This window comes from Oncorhynchus clarkii, chromosome 10 (genome assembly GCF_045791955.1).
Source record: "Oncorhynchus clarkii lewisi isolate Uvic-CL-2024 chromosome 10, UVic_Ocla_1.0, whole genome shotgun sequence".
Classification (NCBI taxonomy): Eukaryota; Metazoa; Chordata; class Actinopteri; order Salmoniformes; family Salmonidae; genus Oncorhynchus; species Oncorhynchus clarkii.
The window spans coordinates 44,122,131-44,133,561 of NC_092156.1; the positions used below are offsets into that span (position 1 = coordinate 44,122,131).

The 11,431-nt window shown below is 43.1% G+C and overlaps 1 protein-coding gene across 1 annotated transcript; it reads right to left on the reverse strand.

The window, feature by feature from the left end:
- Positions 1–5,225: 5,225 nt before the first annotated feature.
- On the reverse strand, positions 5,226–8,425 carry LOC139419584 (uncharacterized). Its single transcript, XM_071169554.1, has 2 exons — positions 7,233–8,425; positions 5,226–7,078 (listed from the first exon to the last, which is right to left on the reverse strand). Exons 1-2 carry the CDS (start codon positions 7,945–7,947, stop codon positions 6,105–6,107), a joined length of 1,689 nt encoding a protein of 562 aa, XP_071025655.1. The 5' UTR covers positions 7,948–8,425; the 3' UTR covers positions 5,226–6,104.
- Positions 8,426–11,431: the final 3,006 nt, after the last annotated feature.

Below are 11,431 nucleotides of genomic sequence, written 5' to 3' on the forward strand. Positions count from 1 at the left end.
AGCTGAAAGTGGTTTCGTTGTTGGTTATTTCTCCTAACACCCCCTAACCAAGGAACGATAATGGCACAGCTGTGCGTGTCGCTCTGGAAAACACCTCCAAATCAAGTGTGTATGCCAACTGTGCGAAACAGCTCTCCAGTCAGAGGCATGTAGAGCATCATATGGTTTACAGTTACAGTTGTGGGAGGAAAAGAGGTGCCCGTTGACAAAACTCAATTTACAACAAAAAAAAAACATTCATCATTAGCTCTCATAATTTAAACTCAATCTCAAATCTAGACTATTAAATAAATGACTAATATTGGTATAGATGTGCCACCATACAACGACTGGGTGAGAAAGTAACAGCGCCAAGTCCAGCTATCCAATCAAAGTATATCGCTTGTTACTGTATTTAGTAGTGAAATATAGAGGCAGTATGACATAACAGAGCATTACCACATTATTCCCTTCACTTACAGACCACACACCCACACCATTAGCTGACCTTCACAATCAGTCAAAGGTGGACAGTTGGGGTCAGGAATGTCATCCGGTGAGTTCATGTGATGGGCCAGAAAGAGAAAGTGAGAGTTGGGGAGAGGGTTGAGTCACTTCCTCTACAAAAAGTATGAATATTTACTTTCAGTCGCTAAGGAAATTACTGCATGGGCCTGGAGAGTTCACAGGCTGCACTTACATTTCTCTGCCTGTGCTTCTCTCCCTCACAGCGACATCCACTGCCAAGACAGACATTTGCACAAAACACACTCACATGCAAACTCACAATCGAATAAAACAACCACTCACAGAAGTGTACAAAAATAGAAGCCAGTCGAGCTGTAGCACACCTACTCAAGCACATTCACTCACACCACAAACACACAAACTAGACAAAGACAGCTGTTGTCCACTGCCTCCCTCCCCAACTAAACTAATACCCAACTCAGAGCCCAGTCCTGCTTTTTACATTAGAATGGGAGAGAGGTACTTACAGACTAGACTGATGAGAAATGGAGAGTCAGGAATACAATAACACAATCAGGATGCTGCCACCTGCACGTAGAGTGGACAGAAGACTATCAAAGGTTTGATTTCTGACTGCCACTCATGACGAGACTGAGTCACAGCTATAGAAAGGAGGGGGGAGGTAAGTCATTGCCTAATGTCTTTAGTCCCATGGAGGACAAAGGAATTCCAGGTATTATAGATGACCTCCTTTGTAAACTCACTGGTTATTTATTACTTACAGACCAAGTGGTAAGGCAACTGTGACTGTCATTACAACAACCCATATTCACCGCGTGAGATAGCAGTGAATGCCAGAACACCACCAGACTGGGTCAGTGGTACCAGCGGGACAGACTGTAAGACCACAGGGCAGTGGCAAGGTGGAGGCTGTGGGCTTACAGACATCACTGAGGTCAGCACTGGCATTTCAGTTGGACTGGGTAAACAAGGAGGGACTGCTGAGCCTAAGTCTGAGGAGGGATGGAAGTGTTTGGCTGTGATTTTCTATTTATCTAACCTTTATATGCTACTGGTTTTCCATGGGCCTGATTATGTTAAATATGGTGCTTCTCCCGGCATATCCTGTGACCCAGTCTACTAGCACGTCATCAACGTTTATGACGAGGGCCCTGTGGAAAAAGCAGGGAGTGTGTGGCTGTTTTTTTGTGTGTGCATGAGACCATCAATATAATCAAGCCGTAGGGAAGAGGGGCTGTGTGTGTGTGTCATTGTAAGTAGTGTGTGGGTGAGGGTGTGTCGGCCCGGTCATTTCCGTCAGGGAGGGGAGCAGGGTCACCACTTTGGTTGCATGTGTGGAAAACGAGAGTGGATCAGAAATACAGGGCCGCCGCCACCACAACACCCGTCTGACCACACCAGAGAGACCACGGGACGCTGAGTTCAACTCTGCCTCTGTTAACCAGGAACATCTTACATTTAATGTGCCCGAGCTCCACTGTTGACTCGAAGTTGTTCCACCACTAATCCTCATAAACATTATGGAAAACAGAGTATATTGCAAGCTCAAGCCCTCACAGCAAGATCAATACATATTATCTTATTGATTACATACAATAACTAAAAAGGTGGCAATATCAACAAAGGCCCTTTAATAGGCAACATTAAGACAAAAGTAACGTTACGCATCAGATGGGTCAAAATACATTTCAAACACAGGAGGACAAGTGATAACAAAATCATGTTCTTTAACATTTCATACCAAATTCTTAGCAGGAAGAAAAATATAACAATTTGTTCAATATTGACGTGCAAAAATAACCACTGAATGCGGTACATGACCCTGTTACCTTGGGTCCAGAGAACCCACTACGCATGCTGGATGTAACTCCAGCGTTGCATTTTAAAGAATATTTTCAATATTGTCAACGGTAATGTACATTTTCCATAATGGCAGATGGACCAAGTCTGGTTCACAAGGATCATACACTGGGAAAGAGATTGACAGCTTTAAAAGGCTGAAACTAGAAGTGTGCTCTGATCAGATAGACACCCCTTCAGATAAAGATGGTTCCCATTTTCTATCTGAATGGGCCAATCAATACCAGAAAGAATTGGGAACAATTGCAAGTGATTACATATTTACATTACACAGTGGCATTAATAGTTAAAGGAACATTCAGCAATATGACATGACTATAAGCAGCAACTTCTGACAAAGAGAGTAGGACACAGCCATCACGTTGCATGAAAGAGGAGGGATTTCCCAGCTGGTACACATATGCAGTTGTTTATCAGTATGTGTGGGGTAGGTGCTAGTAAGGCTTTCCACTCTCTCTGAAGTTGCAGTTGTTTATGGTAAAGTCACAATGATGAACCTCAGTTTAACGTCACCATGACACTAATAGTAGTTAACTGGGACACGTTTTTTTAACATTTTATTTAACCAGGCAAGTCAGTTAAGAACAAATGCTCATTTACAATGAAGGCCTACCGGGGAACAGCGGGCAGAACAACAGATTTTATTTTTACCTTGTCAGCTCAGGGATTTGATCCGGCAACCTTTCGGTGGCCCAACGCTCTAACCACTAGGCTCCCTGCCGGTTGCATATAACTCCATTCCTTCTCAAAATACATACGGCGAGCACCTTAAAAGGACTTGTATTTCCAGCAGCCGCATGGCTGTTATACACTAAAGCTGTGTTCGAATACCCATACTAACATACTGTACACTACATACTATAAGTTCATTTTAGTATACTGTAAACGAACAGTATCCTTTCAGCTGAGCATACTAGCGCTTCTCCTGTCTACCGGAGGTTGCTGCTTGCTAGCATAACAAATTGCTAACTTGACATCTTAAGACTTCATTAACAATGTCCATTGAGAACGCACAACGACTACCACTTAGCTATGCTAAGAATGACGTGAATAATCAAGACAATAAACGTTGGGTAGTTAGTTAGATAACATATTGTTAATATACTGGCAAGTTCACTATATTATTAGGCAACTAACATAAGGTAGGTAGCTAACATAGTGGAACATTCAAGCAACTGCTGCAATGCTATGCGGTTTGTAAGGCTAGCGTAGCTAACAAATTGTCAGCCAATATAACGTAACTTATTTGAAAAGTCATTACTTTATTACATTGGACAACATTTTCTTAACATTTGTCATAATAAGTTAAAGCAATGAATTTGTATCCGCTCTCGATGTACTTGGCTGCATATTTTCCACCATTTTTTTCAAATCTGGGGCGGCAGGAAGCCTAGTGGTTAGAGCGTTTGACTAGTAACAGTTGCGAAAGGTTGCAAGATCAAATCCCCGAGCTGACATGGTAAAAATCTATCGTTCTGCCCCTGAACAAAGCAGTTAACCCACTGTTCCTAGGCCGTCATTGCAAATAAGAATTTGTTCTTAACTGAATTGCATAGTTAAATAAAGGTGAAAATGTTGTGTGATGTTGTTATAGGCCCTATAAGCATTTCCTGAAAAATTGCATTATAGGCCCTATTAGCATGGAAATAGTGTCCACAGCTTGTATACTTCATATTTTGGCAAATGTAGTACGACATTTGGGAACTTTAGGCATATGAATTATATCCATACCTATAACAATAAGCATAATACATACTCAATTTATGTCACAAATAGTATGTTTAGTATGAGTATTCAAACACAGTTTAGGTACAGTGCCTTGCGAAAGTATTCGGCCCCCTTGAACTTTGCGACCTTTTGCCACATTTCAGGCTTCAAACATAAAGATATAAAACTGTATTTTTTTGTGAAGAATCAACAATAAGTGGGACACAATCATGAAGTGGAACGACATTTATTGGATATTTCAAACTTTTTTAACAAATCAAAAACTGAAAAATTGGGCGTGCAAAATTATTCAGCCCCCTTAAGTTAATACTTTGTAGCGCCACCTTTTGCTGCGATTACAGCTGTAAGTCGCTTGGGGTATGTCTATATCAGTTTTGCACATCGAGAGACTGAAATTTTTTCCCATTCCTCCTTGCAAAACAGCTCGAGCTCAGTGAGGTTGGATGGAGAGCATTTGTGAACAGCAGTTTTCAGTTCTTTCCACAGATTCTCGATTGGATTCAGGTCTGGACTTTGACTTGGCCATTCTAACACCTGGATATGTTTATTTTTGAACCATTCCATTGTAGATTTTGCTTTATGTTTTGCATCATTGTCTTGTTGGAAGACAAATCTCCGTCCCAGTCTCAGGTCTTTTGCAGACTCCATCAGGTTTTCTTCCAGAATGGTCCTGTATTTGGCTCCATCCATCTTCCCATCAATTTTAACCATCTTCCCTGTCCCTGCTGAAGAAAAGCAGGCCCAAACCATGATGCTGCCACCACCATGTTTGACAGTGGGGATGGTGTGTTCAGGGTGATGAGCTGTGTTGCTTTTACGCCAAACATAACATTTTGCATTGTTGCCAAAAAGTTCAATTTTGGTTTCATCTGACCAGAACACCTTCTTTCACATGTTTGGTGTGTCTCCCAGGTGGCTTGTGGCAAACTTTAAACTACACTTTTTATGGATATCTTTAAGAAATGGCTTTCTTCTTGCCACTCTTCCATAAAGGCCAGATTTGTGCAATATACGACTGATTGTTGTCCTATGGACATAGTCTCCCACCTCAGCTGTAGATCTCTGCAGTTCATCCAGAGTGATCATGGGCCTCTTGGCTGCATCTCTGATCAGTCTTCTCCTTGTATGAGCTGAAAGTTTAGAGGGACGGCCAGGTCTTGGTAGATTTGCAGTGGTCTGATACTCCTTCCATTTCAATATTATCGCTTGCACAATGCTCCTTGGGATGTTTCAAGCTTGGTAAATCTTTTTGTATCCAAATCCGGCTTTAAACTTCTTCACAACAGTATCTCAGACCTGCCTGGTGTGTTCCTTGTTCTTCATGATGCTCTCTGCGCTTTTAACGGACCTCTGAGACTATCACAGTGCAGGTGCATTTATACGGAGACTTGATTACACACAGGTGGATTGTATTTATCATCATTAGTCATTTAGGTCAAAATTGGATCATTCAGAGATCCTCACTGAACTTCTGGAGAGAGTTTGCTGCACTGAAAGTAAAGGGGCTCAATAATTTTGCACGCCCAATTTTTCAGTTTTTGATTTGTTAAAAAAGTTTGAAATATACAATAAATGTCGTTCCACTTCATGATTGTGTCCCACTTGTTGTTGATTATTCACAAAAAAATACAGTTTTATATCTTTATGTTTGAAGCCTGAAATGTGGCAAAAGGTCGCAAAGTTCAAGGGGGCCGAATACTTTCGCAAGGCACTGTAGGTTGTTGGGAGTTGTATAGGAAGGTAATTAGCAACGAGAGAAAGGGGGACATGATAGATAGGTACATTTCATATTGTATAAAATACTTTCACATTTCTAAGATTATAAAGCACTAAATGATAGATGTGGCAGAGGGTCAGACAGGCAAATGAAGTGTCTCTGAAAACAATAGGCTACCCTGGTCACTGGACAACACTAAGGATGTAGATAGATAGCCTGTTTCTCAGGAAAGGAACGGAGGCTTTCTCACACAGTACAGTAATGGAATAGGAAGACTCTTTCAAGGTTGCGTTCTAATGCTGTAGGCAGTAGACAGAAGGATGAGCCCATCCTACACACAGTCCACATCATCCCCTTCGGCTCCCCACTCATCAAACCTCATCTGAGGGGAGGGGGCAGCAGGGTGGAGGCTGTTGATGTTGTCCAGGGCTTCTGGGTCCGGGTCGTCTCCCACGCCTGCCTCCATGTTGCCAGACTCCTCACGGTGAGTGCGGACATGCTTGCGCAGCGCCGCAGGCTCCTTGAAGGTGCGGTTGCAGAAGGGGCAGCTGCAGGGTTTCTCTCCGGTGTGGATGCGCTGGTGGTGCTTCAGGTGCTGCAGTCGGCTCAGACGCTTGCCACAGATGGCACACACGTAGGGCTTGTCACCAGTGTGGGTGCGCTGGTGCTTGCGCAGGCCGTCTAGGTGGCGGAAGATTTTAGGGCAATCAGAGCAGGAGTAGGGCTTCTCGCCGGTGTGAATGCGAAGGTGGGTTTTCAGGGCCCCCGACTCCCGGAAGCGTCGGCCACACACCCCACATGGGTAGGGCTTCTCTCCCGTGTGGATGCGGATGTGCTTCTTCAGGCTGGAGATGAGGCGGAAGGTCTTCCCACACTCCAGACAATGGTGGGGGCGATCTGCATCTGGGTCTCCTGGAGAGGTGGATGGTCCTGCTGTCCCTCCTGCTCTACCTGGGGACATGCTGTCACTTCCTACTGCTCCAGGGGACCTCAACGCCACTTTCTGTCCTGCCTGTCCCCCCTGAGACGGACCAAAGGTAGCAGCAGGTGGCCGCATGGGTTTTGGTTGGCGGAGAGAGTAGCTGCTGGAGCGTGATGACCCCTCCTGCTCCACCACATGGATGTATCCCAGATCATCCACATTCGGGGCAGTCTGCTCACCACCACCAGAACCCCCGGCGCTCCTCAGCCCTGCCCCTCTACTGCAGGTCTGCCCTGGACCTGAACTTGGACCAGGCCCTTGCTCTTCTTTGATCTCAAACCTTGGTCCTACTGCTTGGGTCCCCTGCTGCTGCCGCCTCTCATCTGTTTAGTACAAAATAACAGAAAGGGATGTCAGAAGCACATTGGATGTTTCCATTCATTCCAAATGAGCTACAACAAATTGGTAATGATATTCTCCCTCTTTATATCAACATATAAACATTTGATTGCCTTATGACAAATAGGAATAATTTACCTGGCCGGCTGGGGTCAGAGCAGATGTTAGGTGTGTTGGCAGCATAGGAGTCCATAGAATGGTTGGTCACAGAGCCATCTGATTGGATTGAGAGCTGACACATTTTATAGTCATCCCTGGAGTTATAACCATGCAGAGACTCACTGAGAGAGCCACCCATCTCTAGGTCGACCCCGGAAACACACCGGCCGTCCGCACCGTTCACATTACGATTGCTCTGGCGGTCCCTGTCCATAGCTGTGGTCATAGAGCCAATAGATGTGAGAGACGGGGCGAAAACCGATTGACCCATGGTCTGTGCACCGGGGAAAGGAATTTGCAACTGGTCGATTAACTTTTGGGCGCTGCTAAGGCATTCCTGTAACGTCCTCAATTCCACTTTGAGTCTTTCGTTCTCCTGCTCCTTGTTAACCAGCTCTTGTTGGGTCTCGTTGAGTACAAGTACTACCTCGCCCAAGAGGGTATCTACAGCAGCGGTTAACGTGGTTTGAATGGTCGGGGCTAGACGTGTCTTCAGTGAGGATACAGTCATGTTGCCCTGGCATGCTTGGTGCCCATACTCAGCCTTCCCTACTTTACGATCATAACAAGGAGTAGTCCCAGATCTGTTTGGGGTGTTGATTATACTTTGTTTACGATTAGGACCACCGGTTGTGCTATTGATACTCAACGGAGAATCCACGCCGCTATTACAATTTCCTCGCCTGGATGCCATAGCTAGGTAGTTACTACGGTGACCAGCTAGCGCCGCCTGTGAATAACACAACTTCAGTAGCTAGCAAATTCTTTGAACTAGCTATTAGTTAGTCTAACGTGAAAGTTAAGTAGCTAGCCTTAAGCAGTGCTACCTACCTGTTACGATCATAGTGATGACAATGCGTCAACTTAGTTATTGACAAGTTAGCTAGCTAGCTCACTGACGTTAGTTCAAGCGGAAAAAATTAACTAACGTTAGCTGGCTAGCTACGTTAGCAGGCAAGCTAACGTAAATTGACTCCGTAATGCTAGTTAGAAAGCAAAATATACTGACAGTGATGAATAAAAATGTTCTGGAAAATTCAGCAACATAAGTTTGTTACTAATATAACGTTATATTAAAAGCGTGTCTGGGGTAAACTTGCACTGTTATATAAAAGATAGTGATCCTCGTCGCAATGCCTAAAGCGACTCGACGTCCATCTTCTAGGTAGAGTAGGGGCGTTTCACCGTCGCACATGAATGACGTACCACTGTTCTGAGGTGTAGTCATTATGCCGATTATGTTGCAAAACGTTTCGTCTGTTGTAAAACGTTTTGAACAGAAACCGTTTACCCCAAACGGAAAATGCAAACGAGAGTTTCTATTAGACAAATATAAGGTAGGTCCCATAGAAATAAGAATACCATAAATACGAATATTCTTATTTCTATAGTAGGTCCCTCCCCGTTTCGTCCCGTTTATACCTTTTGGTTATTAAACGGTAAATGGTTTCGGTAATGAATACACCCCTGCATTTATCGCTGATATGAAAGTCAGTTCCAAAAGTTTCGAACATTGTATGCACCCAAGGCGTATTTTCGTTGAGACGGAGCACTTGAGGCAGCGGTCGGAGCGTCGGGGAGCAGGCATCAGACAGCTTCGTTATAATATGTATTTTTTTATTTCTATGAAGCCTTTATTTCAGCAGGGAGTCATGCTGAGACCACGGTCTCTTTCGCAGATGAGACATGCATGAACACATCAATAAACAACAATTACACTATTTATTATTTTTAACCTTTATTTAACTAGGCAGTTAAGAACAAATTATTATTTTACAATGAAGGACTACCCCGGCCAAACCCTAACCCAGACAATGCTGGGCCAATTGTGCACCCTCCTATGGGACTCGCCAATCACAGCCGGTTGTGATACAGCCTGGAATCAAACCAGGGTCTGTAGTGACGCCTTTAGCACTGAGATGCAGTGCCTTAGACTGCTGCGCCACTCAGGAGCCCACACTATACATAGGCTATCTATACTGAGCAAAAATATAAACGCAACATGTAAAGTGTTGAACCCATGTTTCATGAGCTGAAATATAAGATCACAGAAATGTTCCATATGCACAAAAAGCTTATCCCTGTTAGTGAGCATTTCTCCTTTGCCAAGATAATCCATCCACCTGACAGGTGTGGCATATCAAGAAGCTAATTAAACAGCATGATCATTACACAGGTGCACCTTGTGATGGGGACAATAAAAGGCCACTCTAAAATGTGTAGTTTTGTCACACAACCCAATGCCACAGATGTCTCAAGTTTTGAGGGAGCATGCAATTGGCATGCTGACTGCAGGAATGTCCACCAGAGCATTTAATGTTAATTTCTCTACCATAAGTCACCTCCAACTATAATATGTGAGCAGAGCTGGAGTGGAGCGTGCCCAATTTGACTGGAGCACAGAGTAAGATTCCCAAAGGCTGGAGCGTTGGCTTTCTCACCCGCTCCAATTGTTAGCTCCAGTAGTGCTCACTTCACTAGCTCAGGGCATGCCCGGCCCAGCATGCATTTGTAGTCATCTTGTGTGCTGCTATAGCCCCTTGCTTTTAGCTACTGTCATGGAGTTCACTAAATATTTTCATAAAGAAACTGATAAAACACACAGGTGCAAAATCAAGGTGACTTACAAAGATGAGGACTAAAAGCAAGAGAGGGAGTGCGGTGATTTAGTGTCCACAACTAAATAATCATTGTGTAATCTGATAAGACACATATCCCGAAAGCATGACGGTGTACTTATTATGTGCACATCCTAAAAGAAAGGATTGAGGTGGATAAATAACTTAAGTGTGTCGTTGTAGCAAACTATTTATGAACTAAAAATTAGATCTCTTAAACGTTTTGTTCATTTTTGTTCTATTATCTACACAATATGCAATAATTGATTTTGGCCCAATAGGCCTGTCATATTCCCATGCATGTTCAAGGAGCTTTCCGTTTTAAATTTGGGTTATTTTGCCTAAAAACCTTTAGGCCTACCTATACACATATCCCAAAATATTTGTTGACAAGCATTGGAGAAAAAAATACTTTATATTTTGGGTTTTGATACTACAGTTGAACTAAGCCCATTGGGGCATTGATAAGTTATATTCTTAAAGGATCAATGGGTAGGCCTATATATAATTCATCCATAAATCCAAAAATGGATGTAGCAACTCCAGACTGCCCCTTTAAGGAGTTTTGGTGATTATTCCAAAACAACTAAAAGCAGATGTACCTAACTCAGTGGAAACACTGGTAGAATCATCGTTGTTTCCAAGTCCTTTCAATGAAATGACATTGAACCAACGTGGAATTGATGTCTGTGCCCAGTGGGTACACACTGTGTTCTGTCTTTTAAATCATTTTTAAACCAGCTACACATAGCCTGGTCCAGACCAATTTGTCAAAGCCTCTGAATAATTACTGAGTGATCCACAGTAACGAAGGCTTTAGACAGGTCAACAAAACTGTCCAGACAGTGTTTCTTCTTATCCAATCAAATAAGAACATCATTTCAAGACATGGAATATGAGGGTATACTGAGATATCGATGGGCTGGACAATACTTTTCTCATCAATCATTTGGAAAAAAAATGTATACTTAAAAACTGGAAATCAACCAATCCTCCATCGTTAACACAATGGAAAGGTCAAATGCTTTATTGTCTAAATGTTGAAAGTGCGTGGGTGACTGAGAAACAAAATGGTGCAGTTTGAGGCCATGTGATGTAGTGTAATATGGGTGCTGGAGATGGGGGTGTGATATGGGTGCTGGAGATGGGGGTGTGAGCAAGTGAGTCTGGACTGGGGTGATGTTGTGGATGTTTGTGTGTGTCTGTATGTTGTCGTTTGTATGTGTATGTTTTGTATTGTCAAAAAAAAATCATTAAGAAAATCTTAAATTAAGAAAAAAGGATTGAGAAAATCATTGAAAACCAAAGAAGTAGCAGAGATGATGTTATGACCTGGTCTGAAACCTGACTAGTGTACATTTAGAATACATTTCCTAGTTAAAAAGGATCTAAGTTGAGTCTCACGGCTCACCACCTTTGTGAAGAGGGAGTATATAGGCTACTTTCCAGACCCTGAGGATGGAACCAGAATCAATTGTAAGGTTAAATATATGTGTGAAAGATTCTGCGATCAGAGGAGCAGAAAGCTACAGTAAGAAAGGATCAAGCAACTCAGCCCCA